At 37.4% G+C, this 23,663-nt stretch overlaps 2 protein-coding genes across 2 annotated transcripts in view; one reads left to right on the top strand and one right to left on the bottom strand.

Moving 5' to 3' along the window:
* LOC115127123 (beta-synuclein-like) overlaps window positions 1–13,906 on the top strand; it is a 102,641-nt gene extending 88,735 nt beyond the window's left edge. The window contains exon 6 of the mRNA XM_065019019.1: window positions 13,884–13,906. Within this exon, the coding sequence (XP_064875091.1) occupies window positions 13,884–13,906 (23 nt within the window). The remainder of the gene's footprint in view (window positions 1–13,883) is intronic.
* A 1,759-nt stretch (window positions 13,907–15,665) lies between these two features.
* LOC135571845 (netrin receptor UNC5A-like) overlaps window positions 15,666–23,663 on the bottom strand; it is a 414,728-nt gene continuing 406,730 nt past the window's right edge. The window contains 2 exon segments of the mRNA XM_065019018.1: window positions 15,666–15,677; window positions 16,287–16,520. Of these exon segments, the coding sequence (XP_064875090.1) occupies window positions 15,666–15,677; window positions 16,287–16,520 (246 nt within the window).

Raw genomic sequence — 23,663 nt, 5'->3', positions numbered from 1 at the left:
CCTGCATCAATAGTGTTGTTTTATACTGCATCAATAGTGTTGTTTTATACTGCATCAATAGTGTGTTGTTTATACAATAGCATCAATAGTGTTGTTTATCCTGCATCAATAATGTTGTTTATCCTGCATCAATAGTGTTGTTTTATACTGCATCAATAGTTTTATACTGCATCAATAGTGTTGTTTTATACTGCATCAATAGTGTTGTTTTATACTGCATCAATAGTGTTGTTTTATACTGTTTATACTGCATCAATAGTGTTGTTTATCCTGCATCAATAGTGTTGTTTTATACTGCATCAATAGTGTTGTTTATCCTGCATCAATAGTGTGTTTATCCTGTTTTATACTGCATCAATAGTGTTGTTTATACTGCATCAATAGTGTTGTTTATACTGCATCAATAGTGTGTTGTTTATACTGCATCAATAGTGTTGTTTATCCTGCATCAATAGTGTTGTTTTATACTGCATCAATAGTGTGTTGTTTATACTGCATCAATAGTGTTAGTTTATACTGCATCAATAGTGTTGTTTATCCCATCAATAGTGTTTTTATACTGCATCAATAGTGTTTTATCCTGTTTATACTGCATCAATAGTGTTGTTTATCCTGCATCAATAGTGTTGTTTATCCTGCATCAATAGTGTGTTTATGTTTTTATACTGCATCAATAGTGTTGTTTTATACTGCATCAATAGTGTTGTTTATACTGCATCAATAGTGTTGTTTTATACTGCATCAATAGTGTTGTTTATACTGCATCAATAGTGTTGTTTATCCTGCATCAATAGTGTTGTTTTATACTGCATCAATAGTGTTGTTTTATACTGCATCAATAGTGTTGTTTATCCTGCATCAATAGTGTTGTTTTATACTGCATCAATAGTGTTGTTTTATACTGCATCAATAGTGTTGTTTATCCTGCATCAATATACTGTGTTGTTTATCCTGCATCAATAGTGTTGTTTTTTTATACTGCATCAATAGTGTTGTTTATACTGCATCAATAGTGTTGTTTTATACTGCATCAATAGTGTTGTTTTATACTGCATCAATAGTGTTGTTTATACTGCATCAATAGTGTTGTTTATCCTGCATCAATAGTGTTGTTTTATACTGCATCAATAGTGTTGTTTATACTGCATCAATAGTGTTGTTTTATACTGCATCAATAGTGTTGTTTTTATCCTGCATCAATAGTGTGTTGTTTTATACTGCATCAATAGTGTTGTTTTATACTGCATCAATAGTGTTGTTTATCCTGCATCAATAGTGTTGTTTATACTGCATCTGCATCAATAGTGTTGTTTTATACTGCATCAATAGTGTTGTTTTATCCTGCATCAATAGTGTTGTTTTATACTGCATCAATAGTGTTGTTTTATACCTGCATCAATAGTGTTCAATAGTTTATCCTGCATCAATAGTGTTGTTTTATACTGCATCAATAGTGTGTTGTTTTATCCTGCATCAATAGTGTTGTTTTATACTGCATCAATAGTGTTGTTTATACTGCATCAATAGTGTTGTTTATCCTGCATCAATAGTGTTGTTTATCCTGCATCAATAGTGTGTTGTTTTATACTGCATCAATAGTGTTGTTTATACTGCATCAATAGTGTTGTTTATCCTGCATCAATAGTGTGTTGTTTTATACTGCATCAATAGTGTTGTTTATCCTGCATCAATAGTGTGTTGTTTTATACTGCATCAATAGTGTTGTTTATCCTGCATCAATAGTGTGTTGTTTTATACTGCATCAATAGTGTTGTTTATCCTGCATCAATAGTGTTGTTTATCCTGCATCAATAGTGTGTTGTTTTATCCTGCATCAATAGTGTTGTTTATCCTGCATCAATAGTGTGTTGTTTTATACTGCATCAATAGTGTGTTGTTTTATACTGCATCAATAGTGTTGTTTATCCTGCATCAATAGTGTGTTGTTTTATACTGCATCAATAGTGTTGTTTATCCTGCATCAATAGTGTTGTTTTATACTGCATCAATAGTGTGTTGTTTTATACTGCATCAATAGTGTGTTGTTTATCCTGCATCAATAGTGTTGTTTTATACTGCATCAATAGTGTGTTGTTTTATCCTCCATCAATAATGTTGTTTTATACTGCATCAATAGTGTTGTTTATACTGCATCAATAGTGTTGTTTATACTGCATCAATAGTGTTGTTTTATACTGCATCAATAGTGTTGTTTATACTGCATCAATAGTGTTGTTTATACTGCATCAATAGTGTTGTTTTATACTGCATCAATAGTGTGTTGTTTTATCCTGCATCAATAGTGTTGTTTTATACTGCATCAATAGTGTTGTTTATACTGCATCAATAGTGTTGTTTATCCTGCATCAATAGTGTTGTTTATACTGCATCAATAGTGTTGTTTTATCCTGCATCAATAGTGTTGTTTTATACTGCATCAATAGTGTTGTTTATATTGCATCAATAGTGTGTTGTTTTATACTGCATCAAGAGTGTGTTGTTTTATACTGCATCAATATATACTGTCAATAGTGTGTTGTTTTATACTGCATCAATAGTGTTGTTTATACTGCATCAATAGTGTTGTTTATACTGCATCAATAGTGTTGTTTATCCTGCATCAATAGTGTTGTTTATACTGCATCAATAGTGTTGTTTATCCTGCATCAATAGTGTTGTTTATACTGCATCAATAGTGTTGTTTATACTGCATCAATAGTGTTGTTTATCCTGCATCAATAGTGTTGTTTATACTGCATCAATAGTGTTGTTTATACTGCATCAATAGTGTTGTTTTATACTGCATCAATAGTGTTGTTTATACTGCATCAATAGTGTTGTTTATCCTGCATCAATAGTGTTGTTTTATCCTGCATCAATAGTGCATCAATTGTTTTTATACTGCATCAATAGTGTTGTTTATACTGCATCAATAGTGTTGTTTTATACTGCATCAATAGTGTTGTTTATCCTGCATCAATAGTGTTGTTTATACTGCATCAATAGTGTTGTTTTATACTGCATCAATAGTGTTGTTTTATACTGCATCAATAGTGTTGTTTATACTGCATCAATAGTGTTGTTTATACTGCATCAATAATGTTGTTTATACTGCATCAATAGTGTGTTGTTTTATACTGCATCAATAGTGTTGTTTTATACTGCATCAATAGTGTTGTTTTATACTGCATCAATAGTGTTGTTTTATACTGCATCAATAGTGTTGTTTTATACTGCATCAATAGTGTTGTTTTATCCTGCATCAATAGTGTTGTTTTATACTGCATCAATAGTGTTGTTTATCCTGCATCAATAGTGTTGTTTTATACTGCATCAATAGTGTTGTTTATCCTGCATCAATAGTGTTGTTTTATCCTGCATCAATAGTGTTGTTTTATACTGCCTCAATAGTGTTGTTTATCCTGCATCAATAGTGTTGTTTATCCTGCATCAATAGTGTGTTGTTTTATACTGCATCAATAGTGTTGTTTATACTGCATCAATAGTGTTGTTTATCCTGCATCAATAGTGTGTTGTTTTATACTGCATCAATAGTGTTGTTTATCCTGCATCAATAGTGTGTTGTTTTATACTGCATCAATAGTGTTGTTTATCCTGCATCAATAGTGTTGTTTATCCTGTTAGTGTTGTTTATACTGCATCAATAGTGTTGTTTATCCTGCATCAATAGTGTTGTTTTATACTGCATCAATAGTGTGTTGTTTTATACTGCATCAATAGTGTGTTGTTTATCCTGCATCAATAGTGTTGTTTTATACTGCATCAATAGTGTGTTGTTTTATCCTCCATCAATAATGTTGTTTTATACTGCATCAATAGTGTTGTTTATACTGCATCAATAGTGTTGTTTATACTGCATCAATAGTGTTGTTTTATACTGCATCAATAGTGTTGTTTATACTGCATCAATAGTGTTGTTTATCCTGCATCAATAGTGTTGTTTTATACTGCATCAATAGTGTGTTGTTTTATCCTGCATCAATAATGTTGTTTTATACTGCATCAATAGTGTTGTTTATACTGCATCAATAGTGTTGTTTATCCTGCATCAATAGTGTTGTTTATATTGCATCAATAGTGTTGTTTATCCTGCATCAATAGTGTTGTTTTATACTGCATCAATAGTGTGTTGTTTTATACTGCATCAATAGTGTGTTGTTTTATACTGCATCAATAGTGTGTTGTTTTATACTGCATCAATAGTGTGTTGTTTTATACTGCATCAATAGTGTTGTTTATACTGCATCAATAGTGTTGTTTATACTGCATCAATAGTGTTGTTTATCCTGCATCAATAGTGTTGTTTATACTGCATCAATAGTGTTGTTTATCCTGCATCAATAGTGTTGTTTATACTGCATCAATAGTGTTGTTTATACTGCATCAATAGTGTTGTTTATCCTGCATCAATAGTGTTGTTTATACTGCATCAATAGTGTTGTTTTATCCTGCATCAATAATGTTGTTTTATACTGCATCAATAGTGTTGTTTATACTGCATCAATAGTGTTGTTTATACTGCATCAATAGTGTTGTTTATCCTGCATCAATAGTGTTGTTTATACTGCATCAATAGTGTTGTTTATCCTGCATCAATAGTGTTGTTTATATTGCATCAATAGTGTTGTTTATCCTGCATCAATAGTGTTGTTTTATACTGCATCAATAATGTTGTTTATATTGCATCAATAGTGTTTGTTTTATCCTGCATCAATAGTGTTGTTTATACTGCATCAATAGTGTTGTTTATACTGCATCAATAGTGTTGTTTTATACTGCATCAATAGTGTTGTTTATACTGCATCAATAGTGTTGTTTATACTGCATCAATAGTGTTGTTTATCCTGCATCAATAGTGTTGTTTATACTGCATCAATAGTGTTGTTTATACTGCATCAATAGTGTTGTTTAATAGTGTTGTTTATACTGCATCAATAGTGTTGTTTATCCTGCATCAATAGTGTTGTTTATACTGCATCAATAGTGTTGTTTTATCCTGCATCAATAATGTTGTTTTATACTGCATCAATAGTGTTGTTTATACTGCATCAATAGTGTTGTTTATACTGCATCAATAGTGTTGTTTATACTGCATCAATAGTGTTGTTTATACTGCATCAATAGTGTTGTTTATATTGCATCAATAGTGTGTTGTTTTATACTGCATCAATAGTGTTGTTTATACTGCATCAATAGTGTTGTTTATACTGCATCAATAGTGTTGTTTATACTGCATCAATAGTGTTGTTTATACTGCATCAATAGTGTTGTTTTATACTGCATCAATAGTGTTGTTTATACTGCATCAATAGTGTTGTTTATACTGCATCAATAATGTTGTTTTATACTGCATCAATAGTGTGTTGTTTTATACTGCATCAATAGTGTTGTTTTATACTGCATCAATAGTGTTGTTTTATACTGCATCAATAGTGTTGTTTTATACTGCATCAATAGTGTTGTTTATACTGCATCAATAGTGTGTTGTTTATCCTGCATCAATAGTGTTGTTTATCCTGCATCAATAGTGTGTTGTTTTATACTGCATCAATAGTGTTGTTTTATACTGCACCAATAGTGTGTTGTTTATACTGCATCAATAGTGTGTTGTTTATCCTGCATCAATAGTGTTGTTTATCCTGCATCAATAGTGTGTTGTTTTATACTGCATCAATAGTGTGTTGTTTTATACTGCATCAATAGTGTTGTTTATCCTGCATCAATAGTGTTGTTTTATACTGCATCAATAGTGTGTTGTTTTATCCTGCATCAATAATGTTGTTTTATACTGCATCAATAGTGTTGTTTATACTGCATCAATAGTGTTGTTTATCCTGCATCAATAGTGTTGTTTATATTGCATCAATAGTGTTGTTTATCCTGCATCAATAGTGTTGTTTTATACTGCATCAATAATGTTGTTTATATTGCATCAATAGTGTGTTGTTTTATACTGCATCAAGAGTGTGTTGTTTTATACTGCATCAATAGTGTGTTGTTTTATACTGCATCAATAGTGTGTTGTTTTATACTGCATCAATAGTGTTGTTTATACTGCATCAATAGTGTTGTTTATACTGCATCAATAGTGTTGTTTATCCTGCATCAATAGTGTTGTTTATACTGCATCAATAGTGTTGTTTATCCTGCATCAATAGTGTTGTTTATACTGCATCAATAGTGTTGTTTATACTGCATCAATAGTGTTGTTTATCCTGCATCAATAGTGTTGTTTATACTGCATCAATAGTGTTGTTTATCCTGCATCAATAATGTTGTTTTATACTGCATCAATAGTGTTGTTTATACTGCATCAATAGTGTTGTTTATACTGCATCAATAGTGTTGTTTATACTGCATCAATAGTGTTGTTTATACTGCATCAATAGTGTTGTTTATATTGCATCAATAGTGTGTTGTTTTATACTGCATCAATAGTGTTGTTTATACTGCATCAATAGTGTTGTTTATTTCAATAGTGTTGTTTATACTGCATCAATAGTGTTGTTTATACTGCATCAATAGTGTTGTTTATACTGCATCAATAATGTTGTTTTATACTGCATCAATAGTGTGTTGTTTTATACTGCATCAATAGTGTTGTTTTATACTGCATCAATAGTGTTGTTTTATACTGCATCAATAGTGTTGTTTTATACTGCATCAATAGTGTTGTTTATACTGCATCAATAGTGTGTTGTTTATCCTGCATCAATAGTGTTGTTTATCCTGCATCAATAGTGTGTTGTTTTATACTGCATCAATAGTGTTGTTTTATACTGCACCAATAGTGTGTTGTTTATACTGCATCAATAGTGTGTTGTTTATCCTGCATCAATAGTGTTGTTTATCCTGCATCAATAGTGTGTTGTTTTATACTGCATCAATAGTGTGTTGTTTTATACTGCATCAATAGTGTTGTTTATCCTGCATCAATAGTGTTGTTTTATACTGCATCAATAGTGTTGTTTATCCTGCATCAATAGTGTGTTGTTTTATACTGCATCAATAGTGTTGTTTATACTGCATCAATAGTGTTGTTTTATACTGCATCAATCATCAATAGTGTTGTTTATCCTGCATCAATAGTGTGTTGTTTTATACTGCATCAATAGTGTGTTGTTTTATACTGCATCAATAGTGTTGTTTATACTGCATCAATAGTGTTGTTTTATACTGCATCAATAGTGTTGTTTATCCTGCATCAATAGTGTTGTTTATCCTGCATCAATAGTGTGTTGTTTTATACTGCATCAATAGTGTTGTTTATACTGCATCAATAGTGTTGTTTTATACTGCATCAATAGTGTTGTTTATACTGCATCAATAGTGTTGTTTATCCTGCATCAATAGTGTTGTTTTATACTGCATCAATAATGTTATTTTATACTGCATCAATAGTGTTGTTTATCCTGCATCAATAGTGTTGTTTTATACTGCATCAATAATGTTATTTTATACTGCATCAATAGTGTTGTTTATCCTGCATCAATAGTGTTGTTTATCCTGCATCAATAGTGTGTTGTTTTATACTGCATCAATAGTGTTGTTTATACTGCATCAATAGTGTTGTTTTATACTGCATCAATAGTGTTGTTTTATACTGCATCAATAGTGTTGTTTTATACTGCATCAATAGTGTTGTTTTATACTGCATCAATAGTGTTGTTTATACTGCATCAATAGTGTGTTGTTTATCCTGCATCAATAGTGTTGTTTATCCTGCATCAATAGTGTGTTGTTTTATACTGCATCAATAGTGTTGTTTTATACTGCACCAATAGTGTGTTGTTTATACTGCATCAATAGTGTGTTGTTTATCCTGCATCAATAGTGTTGTTTATCCTGCATCAATAGTGTGTTGTTTTATACTGCATCAATAGTGTGTTGTTTTATACTGCATCAATAGAGTTGTTTATCCTGCATCAATAGTGTTGTTTTATACTGCATCAATAGTGTTGTTTATCCTGCATCAATAGTGTGCTGTTTTATACTGCATCAATAGTGTTGTTTATACTGCATCAATAGTGTTGTTTTATACTGCATCAATAGTGTTGTTTATACTGCATCAATAGTGTTGTTTATCCTGCATCAATAGTGTGTTGTTTTATACTGCATCAATAGTGTGTTGTTTTATACTGCATCAATAGTGTTGTTTATACTGCATCAATAGTGTTGTTTTATACTGCATCAATAGTGTTGTTTATCCTGCATCAATAGTGTTGTTTATCCTGCATCAATAGTGTGTTGTTTTATACTGCATCAATAGTGTTGTTTATACTGCATCAATAGTGTTGTTTTATACTGCATCAATAGTGTTGTTTATACTGCATCAATAGTGTTGTTTATCCTGCATCAATAGTGTTGTTTTATACTGCATCAATAATGTTATTTTATACTGCATCAATAGTGTTGTTTATCCTGCATCAATAGTGTTGTTTTATACTGCATCAATAATGTTATTTTATACTGCATCAATAGTGTTGTTTATCCTGCATCAATAGTGTTGTTTATCCTGCATCAATAGTGTGTTGTTTTATACTGCATCAATAGTGTTGTTTATACTGCATCAATAGTGTTGTTTTATACTGCATCAATAGTGTTGTTTATCCTGCATCAATAGTGTTGTTTTATCCTGCATCAATAGTGTGTTGTTTTATACTGCATCAATAGTGTTGTTTTATACTGCATCAATAGTGTTGTTTATCCTGCATCAATAGTGTGTTGTTTTATACTGCATCAAGAGTGTGTTGTTTTATACTGCATCAATAGTGTGTTGTTTATACTGCATCAATAGTGTTGTTTTATACTGCATCAATAGTGTTGTTTATACTGCATCAATAGTGTTGTTTATCCTGCATCAATAGTGTTGTTTATACTGCATCAAGAGTGTGTTGTTTTATACTGCATCAATAGTGTTGTTTATCCTGCATCAATAGTGTGTTGTTTTATACTGCATCAAGAGTGTGTTGTTTTATACTGCATCAATAGTGTTGTTTTATACTGCATCAATAATGTTGTTTTATACTGCATCAATAATGTTGTTTTATACTGCATCAATAGTGTTGTTTATACTGCATCAATAGTGTGTTGTTTTATACTGCATCAATAATGTTATTTTATACTGCATCAATAGTGTTGTTTTATCCTGCATCAATAGTGTTGTTTTATACTGCATCAATAGTGTTGTTTATCCTGCATCAATAGTGTTGTTTTATCCTGCATCAATAGTGTGTTGTTTTATACTGCATCAATAGTGTTGTTTTATACTGCACCAATAGTGTGTTGTTTATACTGCATCAATAGTGTGTTGTTTATCCTGCATCAATAGTGTTGTTTATCCTGCATCAATAGTGTGTTGTTTTATACTGCATCAATAGTGTGTTGTTTTATACTGCATCAATAGTGTTGTTTATCCTGCATCAATAGTGTTGTTTTATACTGCATCAATAGTGTTGTTTATCCTGCATCAATAGTGTGTTGTTTTATACTGCATCAATAGTGTTGTTTATACTCCATCAATAGTGTTGTTTATCCTGCATCAATAGTGTGTTGTTTTATACTGCATCAATAGTGTTGTTTATACTGCATCAATAGTGTTGTTTTATACTGCATCAATAGTGTTGTTTATCCTGCATCAATAGTGTGTTGTTTTATACTGCATCAAGAGTGTGTTGTTTTATACTGCATCAATAGTGTTGTTTATACTGCATCAATAGTGTTGTTTATCCTGCATCAATAGTGTTGTTTATACTGCATCAAGAGTGTGTTGTTTTATACTGCATCAATAGTGTTGTTTATCCTGCATCAATAGTGTGTTGTTTTATACTGCATCAAGAGTGTGTTGTTTTATACTGCATCAATAGTGTTGTTTATACTGCATCGATAGTGTTGTTTATACTGCATCAATAGTGTTGTTTATACTGCATCAATAGTGTTGTTTTATCCTGCATCAATAGTGTTGTTTATACTGCATCAATAGTGTTGTTTTATACTGCATCAATAGTGTTGTTTATCCTGCAGCAATAGTGTTGTTTTATACTGCATCAATAATGTTGTTTTATACTGCATCAATAGTGTTGTTTATACTGCATCAATAGTGTGTTGTTTTATACTGCATCAATAATGTTGTTTTATACTGCATCAATAGTGTTGTTTATACTGCATCAATAGTGTGTTGTTTTATACTGCATCAATAATGTTATTTTATACTGCATCAATAGTGTTGTTTTATCCTGCATCAATAGTGTTGTTTTATACTGCATCAATAGTGTTGTTTATCCTGCATCAAAAGTGTTGTTTATCCTGCATCAATAGTGTTGTTTTATCCTGCATCAATAGTGTTATTTTATCCTGCATCAATAGTGTTGTTTTATACTGCATCAATAGTGTTGTTTATCCTGCAGCAATAGTGTTGTTTATCCTGCAGCAATAGTGTTGTTTATCCTGCAGCAATAGTGTTGTTTATACTGCATCAATAGTGTTGTTTATACTGCATCAATAGTGTTGTTTATACTGCATCGATAGTGTTGTTTATACTGCATCAATAGTGTTGTTTTATACTGCATCAATAGTGTTGTTTTATCCTGCATCAATAGTGTTGTTTATCCTGCATCAATAGTGTTGTTTTATCCTGCATCAATAGTGTTGTTTATACTGCATCAATAGTGTGTTGTTTTATACTGCATCAATAGTGTGTTGTTTTATCCTGCATCAATAGTGTTGTTTTATCCTGCATCAATAGTGTTGTTTTATACTGCATCAATAGTGTTGTTTATACTGCATCAATAGTGTTGTTTTATCCTGCATCAATAGTGTTGTTTATACTGCATCAATAGTGTTGTTTTATCCTGCATCAATAGTGTTGTTTTATACTGCATCAATAGTGTGTTGTTTTATCCTGCATCAATAATGTTATTTTATACTGCATCAATAGTGTTGTTTTATCCTGCATCAATAGTGTTGTTTTATACTGCATCAATAGTGTTGTTTATACTGCATCAATAGTGTTGTTTTATCCTGCATCAATAGTGTTGTTTATACTGCATCAATAGTGTTGTTTATACTGCATCAATAGTGTTGTTTTATCCTGCATCAATAGTGTTGTTTTATCCTGCATCAATAGTGTTGTTTTATCCTGCATCAATAGTGTTGTTTTATACTGCATCAATAGTGTTGTTTATCCTGCATCAATAGTGTTGTTTTATCCTGCATCAATAGTGTTGTTTATACTGCATCAATAGTGTTGTTTTATACTGCATCAATAGTGTTGTTTATACTGCATCAATGGTGTTGTTTTATCCTGCATCAATAGTGTTGTTTATACTGCATCAATAGTGTTGTTTTATCCTGCATCAATAGTGTTGTTTATACTGCATCAATAGTGTTGTTTTATACTGCATCAATAGTGTTGTTTATACTGCATCAATGGTGTTGTTTTATCCTGCATCAATAGTGTTGTTTATACTGCATCAATAGTGTTGTTTATCCTGCATCAATAGTGTTGTTTTATACTGCATCAATAGTGTGTTGTTTTATACTGCATCAATAGTGTTGTTTATACTGCATCAATAGTGTTGTTTATCCTGCATCAATAGTGTTGTTTTATCCTGCATCAATAGTGTTGTTTATCCTGCATCAATAGTGTTGTTTTATCCTGCATCAATAGTGTTGTTTATCCTGCATCAATAGTGTTGTTTATCCTGCATCAATAGTGTTGTTTTATCCTGCATCAATAGTGTTGTTTATCCTGCATCAATAGTGTTGTTTTATCCTGCATCAATAGTGTTGTTTATCCTGCATCAATAGTGTTGTTTTATCCTGCATCAATAGTGTTGTTTATCCTGCATCAATAGTGTTGTTTATCCTGCATCAATAGTGTTGTTTTATCCTGCATCAATAGTGTTATTTTATACTGCATCAATAGTGTTGTTTATACTGCATCAATAGTGTTGTTTTATCCTGCATCAATAGTGTGTTATTTTATACTGCATCAATAGTGTTGTTTTATCCTGCATCAATAGTGTTGTTTTATCCTGCATCAATAGTGTTATTTTATACTGAATCAATAGTGTTGTTTATACTGCATCAATAGTGTTGTTTTATCCTGCATCAATAGTGTTGTTTATCCTGCATCAATAGTGTTGTTTATCCTGCATCAATAGTGTTGTTTTATCCTGCATCAATAGTGTTATTTTATACTGCATCAATAGTGTTGTTTATACTGCATCAATAGTGTTGTTTTATCCTGCATCAATAGTGTTGTTTTATACTGCATCAATAATGTTGTTTTATACTGCATCAATAGTGTTGTTTATCCTGCATCAATAGTGTGTTGTTTATCCTGCATCAATAGTGTGTTGTTTTATACTGCATCAATAGTGTTGTTTATCCTGCATCAATAGTGTGTTGTTTATCCTGCATCAATAGTGTTGTTTATCCTGCATCAATAGTGTTGTTTATACTGCATCAATAGTGTTGTTTATCCTGCATCAATAGTGTTGTTTATATTGCATCAATAGTGTTGTTTATACTGCATCAATAGTGTTGTTTATACTGCATCAATAGTGTTGCCTTCCCTCTCTACAAGGGGTGTGCCGACTTGGCCATACTCGTAATCGTATCCGTAAATTGAACCAAATACTTCCAAATACTTCCCTGCACATTCTCACTGTAAAACACCTCCCTGCACATTCTTACTGCAAAAAAACCTCCCTGCACATTCTCACTGTAAAAAAACCTCCCTGCACATTCTCACTGCAAAAAAACCTCACTGCACATTCTCACTGTAAAAAACCTCCCTGCACATTCTCACTGTAAAAAAACCTCCCTGCACATTCTCACTGTAAAAACTCCCTGCACATTCTCACTGTAAAAACCTCCCTGCACATTCTCACTGTAAAAAACCTCCCTGCACATTCTCACTGTAAAAAACCTCGCTGATTGGATCTAAATGATCCAATCAGAACAGCTGGATCAATATAAAGCCCAACCTTTTCTTTACAGACAGGCAAACTAGCCAATCGAGTTATTTAGACCACATCTCAAATCAAATCAAATCAAATGTTATTGGTCACATACACATGGTTAGCAGATGTTAATATGAGTGTAGCAAAATGCTTGTGCTTCTAGTTCCGACAATGCAGTAATAACCAACAAGTAATCTAACAATTTTCCCAATAACTTCCTAATACACACAAATCTAAAGGGGTGAGTGAGAATATGTACATAGATAGAACCTCCCATGACTGACTGCCTTGAGAAAGATGCACGCTGGCTCCCGAAAAATGTGTTTCTCCTCTCCTCTCCTCTCCTCTCCTCTCCTCTCCTCTCCTCTCCTCTCCTCTCTCCTCTCCTCTCCTCATTCTCCTCTTTCCCATTCTCCCCCTTACCTGTCCTCTCCTCCCCTTACCTCTCCTCTCATCCCCTCATTCTCCCCTCTTTCCCATTCTCCTCTCCTCTCCTCTCCTCTCCTCTCCTCTCCTCTCCTCTCCTCTCCTCTCCTCTCCTCTCCTCCCCCTTCCCACTCTCCTCTATCCCCTCTTCTCCCCTCTTTTCCTGCTTTCCCCTACTCTCCCATCCACTCACCACCCCCTCCTCTTTTCTCCTCTCCTCTCTCAACTCAATTCAATTTCAATTTAAGGGAGTTTATTGGCAAGGGAAATATATGTTTACTTTGCCAAAGCAAGTGAAATAGACAAACAGAAGTGAAATAAACAATAAAAAGTAACAGTAAACATTACACTCACAGAAGTTCCACAAGACATTTCAAATGTCATATTATGTGCAAATAGTTGATTTGCTTGGGTCTAACTGTGCTGCTGTCCTGGGGCTCTGTGGGGTGTGTTTGTGTTTGTGAACAGAGCCCCAGGACCCGCTTGCTTAGGGGACTCTTCTCCAGGATAATTTTTCTGTAGGTGATGGTTTTGTTATGGATTTGGCATTTGTCCCATTTTGTGAATTCTTGGTTGGTGAGTGGACCCCAGACCTCAAAACTACGAAGGGCAATGGGTTCTATAATTGATTCAAGTATTTTTAGCCAGATCCTAATGTGATAAAATGCTGGGTTCGTTGTCTGAGTCAAGCCACAGGTTTGAGAAAACACAAAAGTCTTTACTCAAAATATTCAAAACCGGAATATCTCCAACAAGGAAACATTGTATAGAGAAAACCCACGGTAACACAAAACAATCACGGACCAAACAGAACGGTCGACGGGTAAATAAGGACCATAATAAGGGAATAGAAATCAGTAATCAAGACCAAACAAAAGGAAAAAGGAAACATGGATCGGTGATGACTAGAAAGCCGGTGTCAGGGATTTCCTCCTCTTCTTCCGAAGAGGAGAGGCGACAAGGATCAGAGGACCAATATGCGGCGTGGTAAGTGTCCATGGTTCTTTTAATACGTAAATGTACACATGAACACTACAAAACAATAAACACGGAAAACCTAAACAGTCCTATCTGGTGCAAAGACAGAGACAGGAACAATCACCCACAAACACACAGTGAAACCCAGGCTACCTAAGTATGATTCTCAATCAGAGACAACTAATGACACCTGCCTCTGATTGAGAACGATACTAGGCCGAAACATAGAAATACCCCAAAACATAGAAAAACAAACATAGACTGCCCACCCAACTCACGCCCTGACCACACTAAATAATGACAAAACAAAGGAAATAAAGGTCAGAATGTGACAGTACCTCCCCCCCCCCCCCCAAAAGGTGCGGACTCCGGCCGCAAAACCTTAACCTATAGGGGAGGGTCTGGGTGGGCGTCTGTCCGCGGTGGCGGCTCTGGCGCGGGACGCGGACCCCACTTCACCATTGTCTTAGTCCGCTTTATTGTCCGCCTCCGTGGCTTTCTAACCATGGCCACCCCTCTCAATGACCCCACTGGACAGAGGGGCAGAAGTTCGGGTAGTTATTGGGGGCAAATTTGTCTCCACTTTTATCGATTGGAGTGAACAGTCCTTGGTTCCAAATATTGGGGAAGATGCCAGAGCCGTGGATGATGTTAAAGAGTTTGAGTGTAGCCAACTGGAATTTGTGGTTTGTATATTTTATCATTTAATTTAGGATACCATCAACACTACAGGTGTTGGAGGGTTTGTATTTTGTCCTGTAGTTCATTCAATGTATTGGAGACCCCCTCTCCCCCTGGCCCCCTCTCCCACTCTCCCCCTCTTCCCCTGGCCCCCTCTCCCCCTGGCCCACTCTCCCCCTCTCCCACTCTACCCTTCTCCCTCTCTCCCCCTCTCCCCCTGGCCCCAAAGTGCACTAGCCTCTCCATCTCTCTCATTCTCTTGTTGCTGTGGTAAGCCACAGCCTATCTAGAGAGTTGTAGTTTTTACAGGGTGGATTAAAACGTAGTGCTGTTGTTTGGTAATCCAGACATCACACAGCTCCATCATTCGTTACAAAGAGAGACATTCATTTAGCAGATACATGAACCACTCAGAACACTCATTGGCTCGTCCCAAACGCCACCCTATTCCCTATATAGTGCACTGCTTTTGACAAGGGCCCATGGAGGGGGGAGGGTACTTTAAGTTGGGCGCACACAGACAGACAGACAGACCCTAGATCATTCAAGCGTCCGGGAGGCACATTTCCGTCAGGATGCCTAATCAGCCTTTCAGCGTATCCACTTTAATAGACAGGATGAAACAACACCCCTGTGGGGTTCTAAAGGTGTGTGGATTAAACTACACCTCTGTGGGGTTCTAAAGGTGTGTGGATGAAACAACACCTCTGTGGGGTTCTAAAGGTGTGTGGATGAAACAACACCCCTGTGTGGTTCTAAAGGTGTGTGGATGAAACAACACCTCTGTGGGGTTCTAAAGGTGTGTGGATGAAACAACACCTCTGTGGGGTTCTAAAGGTGTGTGTGGATTAAACTACACCTCTGTGGGGTTCTAAAGGTGTGTGTGGATTAAACTACACCTCTGTGGGGTTCTAAAGGTGTGTGTGGATTAAACTACACCTCTGTGGGGTTCTAAAGGTGTGTGTGGATTAAACTACACCTCTGTGGGGTTCTAAAGGTGTGTGGATGAAACAACACCTCTGTGTGGTTCTAAAGGTGTGTGGATGAAACAAAACCTCTGTGGGGTTCTAAAGGTGTGTGGATTAAACAAAACCTCTCTGTGGTTCTAAAGGTGTGTGGATGAAACAACACCTCTGTGTGGTTCTAAAGGTGTGTGGATGAAACAACACCTATGTGGGGTTCTAAAGGTGTGTGTGTATCTAGGTTCCTTACCTTGAAGACATCTTGTGTATCATCCATGCAGTAGACTCTGATGTTATACTCTAGGGTAGAGCAGTATGCGTCAGAGAAGAGCACCAGACGGAGACGCTTAGCTGCGGACATGTTTAGAGATTCTCCCACCAGAGAGAAACGACCCAACTGCTCTGAGAACACTCTGCACGTCTCTGCCTCCAATTGACAGTAATACGGCTCCGAGATCAACTCCTCCCCCATCATTAAGACGTCCTGGGGATAGAGAGAGAGGTGTGGGGTTAGGGGCAGGGTGTGTGTGTGTGTGTGTGTGTGTGTGTGTGTGTGTGTGTGTGTGTTTGAGACAGCAGTACGGCTCTGAGTGCTTCACCCATCTGGAGCCCATCCCGGGGATAGACAGGCTGAAGTGTGGTAGTGGGGTCAGGAGGAGGGTGTGTGGTAGAGGGGTCAGGAGGAGGGTGTGTGGTAGAGGGGTCAGGAGGAGGGTGTGTGGTAGAGGAGTCAGGGAGAGGGTGTGTGGTTATGGGGTCAGGGGAGGGTGTGTGGTTATGGGGTCAGGGGAGGGTGTGTGGTTAGGGGGTCAGGGGAGGGTGTGTGGTTAGGGGGTCAGGGGAGGGTGTGTGGTTATGGGGTCAGGGGGAGGGTGTGTGGTTATGGGGTCAGACAGAGGGTGTGTGGTTATGGGGTCAGGGGGAGGGTGTGTGGTTATGGGGTCAGGGGAGGGTGTGTGGTTATGGGGTCAGACGGAGGGTGTGTGGTTATGGGGTCAGACAGAGGGTGTGTGGTTATGGGGTCAGGCGTTGTATATACAGTATGTGAGGACAGTGACCTATAGAACATTAACAATCAACTACATAGTTCGGATCTAGGCATCAATTTACATGAAAGAAGACTCCTCTAATTTCCTGGCAACAACACTGAGAGAACAGAGAGAGAAAGGAAGGAGAACAGAGAGAGAACAGAGAGAGAACAGAGAGAGAACAGAGAGAACAGAGAGAGAAAGGAGAGAGAAAGGAGAGAGAACAGAGAGAACAGAGAGAGAACAGAGAGAGAAAGGAGAGAGAACTGAGAGAGAAAGAAGAGAGAGAACAGAGAGAGAAAGGAGAGAGAACAGAGAGAGAACAGAGAGAACGGAGAGAGAGAAAACAGAGAGAGAAAGAAGCTCTACCTGCCAGAACAGACAATTACCAGAGCCAGAACAGAAATTACAGACCTGCCAGAGAAATTACGGCTCTACCTGAGAGAGGAGAGATGTAACATCCAATAAATATTCGATTCCTCAGCCAGAGGAATGACCTGTTCAGAAGAACAGGCTCTACCTGAGAGTACAATTACCAACAGAGAGAACAGAGACCTGCCAGAACAGATAACTCTACCTGCCAGAACAGTACAATTACCAACAGCTCTAGAACAGTACAATTACCAACAGCTCTACCTGCCAGAACAGTACAAATACCAACAGCCTAGAAACAGTACAATTACCAACAGCTCTACCTGCCAGAACAGTACAATTACCAACAGCTCTACCTGCCAGAACAGTACAAATTACCAACAGCTCTACCTGCCAGAACAGTACAATTACCAAACAGCTCTACCTGCCAGAACAGTACAATTCTACCAACAGCTCTACCTGCCAGAACAGTACACAACAGCTCTACCTGCCAGAACAGTACAAATACCAACAGCTCTACCTGCCAGAACAGTACAATTACCAACAGCTCTACCTGCCAGAACAGCTCTACAAACAGTACAATACCAACAGCTCTACCTGCCAGAACAGTACAATTACCAACAGCTCTACCTGCCAGAACAGTACAACAGCTCTACCTGCCAGAACAATTACAACAGCTCTACCTGCCAGAACAGTACAACTACCAACAGCTCTACCTGCCAGAACAGTACAATTACCAACAGCTCTACCTGCCAGAACAGTACAATTACCAACAGCTCTACCTGCCAGAACAGCAATTACCAACAGCTCTACCTGCCAGAACAGTACAATTACCAACAGCTCTACCTGCCAGAACAGTACAATTACCAACAGCTCTACCTGCCAGAACAGTACAATTACCAACAGCTCTACCTGCCAGAACAGTACAATTACCAACAGCTCTACCTGCCAGAACAGTACAATTACCAACAGCTCTACCTGCCAGAACAGTACAATTACTCTACCTGCCAGAACAATTACCAACAGCTCTACCTGCCAGAACAGTACAATTACCAACAGCTCTACCTGCCAGTACAACCAACAGCTCTACCTGCCAGAACAGTACAAACAGCACCAACAGCTCTACCTGCCAGAACAGTTACCAACAGCTCTACCTGCCAGAACAGTACAATTACCAACAGCTCTACCTGCCAGAACAGTACAATTACCAACAGCTCTACCTGCCAGAACAGTACAATTACCAACAGCTCTACCTGCCAGAACAGCTCTACAGTACAATTACCAACAGCTCTACCTGCCAGAACAGTACAATTACCAACAGCTCCTGCCAGTACAATTACCAACAGCTCTACCTGCCAGAACAGTACAATTACCAACAGCTCTACCTGCCAGAACAGTACAATTACCAACAGCTCTACCTGCCAGAACAGTACAAATACCAACAGCTCTACCTGCCAGAACAGTACAAATACCAACAGCTCTACCTGCCAGAACAGTACAAATACCAACAGCTCTACCTGCCAGAACAGTACAAATACCAACAGCTCCTGCCAGAACAGAACCCAACAGCTCTACCTGCCAGAACAGTACAATTACCAACAGCTCTACCTGCCAGAACAGTACAAACAGTTACCAACAGCTCTACCTGCCAGAACAGTACAAATACCAACAGCTCTACCTGCCAGAACAATTACCAACAGCTCTACCTGCCAGAACAGTACAAATACCAACAGCTCTACCTGCCAGAACAGTACAATTACCAACAGCTCTACCTGCCAGAACAGTACAATTACCAACAGCTCTACCTGCCAGAACAGTACAATTACCAACAGCTCTACCTGCCAGAACAGTACAATTACCAACAGCTCTACCTGCCAGAACAGTACAATTACCAACAGCTCTACCTGCCAAAACAATTACCAACAGCTCTACCTGCCAGTACAATTACCAACAGCTCTACCTGCCAGAACAGTACAGTTACCAACAGCTCAACAGATCTAGACGACACACTAACTTATACAGGAGTACTGCTTTACTTTGCTACTTGCTATTGTTTTTAACTGGTTTATGCTGCATTGGATAAATAAAAGACACATAGAAGCTGTCCGTTGATCCTGTTATCAGTGAGATTATTAAATCAATAAATGACCTAAAACCTAAAAATAAGCTTTGATGGACACAAATCAGCCTCAGCCGCTATAAGTCCTAAAAGACTTAGGAGGGATTGTAAATGCCCTGTTTCTTTTAGTTGATAGTTGTTGATTTCGTAGCATTTGAAGACAATGAAAAGTCTTTGATCATTTAATCTATCAGATAAGCGCATTTAAAGCCTGATTAAAATCAATAAATTACCTAATGAGTAAACTTTGATTGACACCAAACATTCACAAGCTGGCCTTTAGCTTCAACCCACTTGGCTACAGCCAAAATGGTCCCTGTACATATTTATATAAAATCACTATTTTTTTTATTTTTATACAATGTTTCAACACACTTTACACATGAAAAATAAATAAAAAACGTCATGAACATGAGACTAAACTTTCCGCCACAGCCATCCCGTGTTCTAGCCCCATGGGATTTCTGACACTAACTTCTTCTCTCTTACCCTCTGCTTCCCTTTTCCCTCCTCTTTCTCGCCTCTCAATTTATATATTTTGGTATCTTTCGATGTTCTTCTTGTCTTGTCTCTGAGATCGTTCACAGCTTTGTGGAAGTTACCTGTGGCGCTGATGTTTAGGTCTCTCTCTCTCTCTCCAAAAGATTAAAGACATTTCAAATGTCATATTATGCGCAAATTGGTTGACCTTTTTCTTGTTGCAACAGATCACAAACATTGCTTGCTGTGATGTACCACTGTGGGCTCCTGGCGTAGTGGTCTAAGGCACTGCATCTCAAGAGGCGTCACTACAGTCCCTGTATCACATCCGGCCGTGATTGGGAGTCCCATAGGGTGGCACACAATTGGCACAGTTTCGTCCAGGTTTGGCCAGGGTAGGCCATCATTTGTAAATAAAAATGTGTTCTTAACTGACTTGCCTAGTTAAATAAAGGCTAAACAAAACAAAACAAAAAAATAGAATTTCACCAAATAGAAGTTAATCAAAATGAGTTTATTTTCAAACTCTTTGTGGACCTGTGTAATCTGAGGGAAATATGTGGCTCTAATATGGTCATTGACTCAGTCATTGTCACGAATACCACCAGAGGTGTCTCCCCTTCCTGTTCGGGTGGCGCTCGGTGGTCATCGTCGCCGGTCTACTAGCTGCCACCGATCCCTTTTTCCTTTTCGTTTGTTTTGGTCTAATTGTTTTCACCTGTTCCTTGTTGGGGTTTTGGGATGGGTGTTATTTAAGTTTGTTTTGCCCGCTGGTGTTTGTGCTTGTTGGTTGTTACGTTTGTTGATGTATCGTGTTTTGGTTTCGGGTTTTTCGCTGTCCAGTGTGCGTCTAGGTTTTGGGTTGGTTTAGCGCCAGTGTTTCGGGTATTCACCCATGTTTTGGGCCTGTTACGATTTGAAGGACCTTAAAGAGGGGTGGCAGGGTAACCTAGTGGTTAGAGCGTTGGACCAGTAGCCGAAAGGTTGCAAGTTCGAATCCCCGAGCTGACAAGGTACAAATCTGTCGTTCTGCCCCTGAACAGGCAGTTAACTCACTGTTCCTAGGCCGTCATTGAAAATAAGAATTTGTTCTTAACTGACTTGCCTCGCTAAATAAAGGTCAAATAAAAAAAGCGTTTCCCCATTCATTTCACTCTCTGCATCTGACTCCTCACTCACCCGTCGTTACAGTCATACCTCATTGCCCGTCCAACATTTCCTCATCTCCCCTTCTAATGCAACTCGCCCCGAAGCTCCTCCCTCTTTACCCCTTCCCAGCTACGATGTTTCTCCCTGCAAGCGGTCACTGAGTCCGAGGTGCTGAAGGAGCTCCTTAAACTTGACCCCAAAAAAACATCTGGGTCAGATGGTTTAGACCCTTTCTTCTTTAGGGTTGATGCCCCTATCATCGGAAAGCCTATCTCCAACCTTCTTAACCTCTCTCTCCTTTCGGTGGAGGTTCCCATTGCTTGGAAGGCATCCACGGTTCATCCTTTATTTAAAGGGGGAGATCAAGCTGATCCTAACTGTTATAGGCCCATTTCTATTTTGCCCTGTTTAAAACTTGTCAATAATCAACTGACTGGCTTTCTTGATGTCTGTAGTATTCTCTCTGGTATGCAATCTGATTTCCGCTCAGGTTATGGATGTGTCACTGCAACCTTAAAGGTCCTCAATGATATCACCATTGATTCTAAGCAATGTTGTTCTGCTATTTTTATTGACTTTGACAACGCTTTTGATACAGTAGACCATTCCATTTTTGTGGACGTATTGGGGCCTGTGGCCTGGTTTGCTAACTACCTCTCTCAAAGAAGGCAATGTATAAAGAACATCTGCTGTCTCAGCCACTGCCTGTCACCAAGGGAGTACCCCAAGGCTCAATCCTAGGCCCCAAGCTCTTCTCAATTTACGTCATCCACATAGCTCAGGCAATAGGAATCTCTGTCAACTATTTATTTGCAGATGATACAGTCTTATACTCAACTGTCCCCTCCCCGGAATTTTCCAAGCTGTTTAAAGGCAAAGTCAACTTAGTGTATGTAAACTTCTGACCCACTGGAATTGTGAAACGGTGAATTATAGTGAAATAATCTGTCTGTAAACAATTGTTGGAAAAATGACTTTTGTCATGCACAAAGTAGATGTACTAACTGACTTGCCAAAACTATAGTTTGATAACAAGAAAATGTGTGGAGTGATTGAAAAAAACGAGTTTCAAGTGTATGGAAACTTCCGACATCAACTGTATATAGGTTCTGAAATGTTGTGAAGAAGCACAGTTACAAATAGAAATCAAACTGGATGGACATCAGAAATAGAGGAAGGAATAAAAAACAAACACGATATAACTATTGTAAAATAGACTGTGTCTATAAACTGAAGGTAGAAGTCTAAGTGTTTATTAGTTTACTCCAACTGAGCGGTAGGGTTTGGGGAATATGTCGTTCGGCCCCGGAACAAGACAGTTAACCCATCATTGAAAAACAAAAAAGGGTAAAAAAAAAAAAAAAAAAAAAAAATGTGTGTATGTATGGATATATATATCCCCTTGAATTGATTTGAATATATATTTACCCCAAAAATAGATGGGGGATTGGAAATTATGAAGACAATTACATTGATGGAAGAAACAATCTATCTGCAATATTAAAGCTGATCCACCCCTTAACATGTTTTTTAAATAAAAAGAATCCTCCCCCCCTTTAATTAACAGGTGTTATTACTACCTCTGAGGGTTTACAGCTTGAGGTAGTCACCTCACACAGTACTTGGAAGTATGGCTAGACGGTGCACTGTTCTTCTCTCAGCACATATCAAAGCTGCAGGCTAAAGTTTCCTCTAATGTAGTCGCTCCTCTTTCACCCCAGCTGCCAAACTAACCCTGATTCAGATGACCATCCTACCCATGATAGTATATGGAATTGTAATTGTAATTTATAGATTGGCAGGTAAGGGTGGCTAGATGTTCTTTACCATTCGGCCATCAGATACTTAGCAATGGTAAAAATACCATGGCTATATACAGGGAGTACCAGGTAATAACATGGCTATATACAGGGAGTACCAGGTAATAACATGGCTATATACAGGGAGTACCAGGTAATAACATGGCTATATACAGGGAGTACCAGGTAATAACATGGTTATATACAGGGAGTACCAGGTAATAACATGGTAATATGCAGGGAGTACCAGGTAAATAACATGGTTATATACAGGGAGTACCAGGTAATAACATGGCTATATACAGGAGTAGCAGGTAATAACATGGCTATATACGGGGAGTACCAGGTAATAACATGGTAATATACAGGGAGTACCTGGTAATAACATGACTATATACGGGAGTACCAGGTAAATAACATGGTTATATACAGGGAGTACCAGGTAATAACATGGCTATATACAGGGAGTAGCAGGTAATAACATGGCTATATACGGGGAGTACCAGGTAATAACATGGTAATATACAGGGAGTACCTGGTAATAACATGACTATATACAGGGAGTACCAGGTAATAACATGGTAATATACAGGGAGTACCAGGTAATAACATGGTAATATACAGAGAGTACCAGATAATAACATGGTAATATACAGGGAGTACCAGGTAATAACATGGCT

This window comes from Oncorhynchus nerka, linkage group LG5 (assembly GCF_034236695.1).
Source record: "Oncorhynchus nerka isolate Pitt River linkage group LG5, Oner_Uvic_2.0, whole genome shotgun sequence".
NCBI classification, from domain to species: Eukaryota; Metazoa; Chordata; class Actinopteri; order Salmoniformes; family Salmonidae; genus Oncorhynchus; species Oncorhynchus nerka.
The sequence above is the reverse complement of the archived record's forward strand: the minus strand, read 5'-3'. Positions and strand labels throughout refer to the sequence as shown.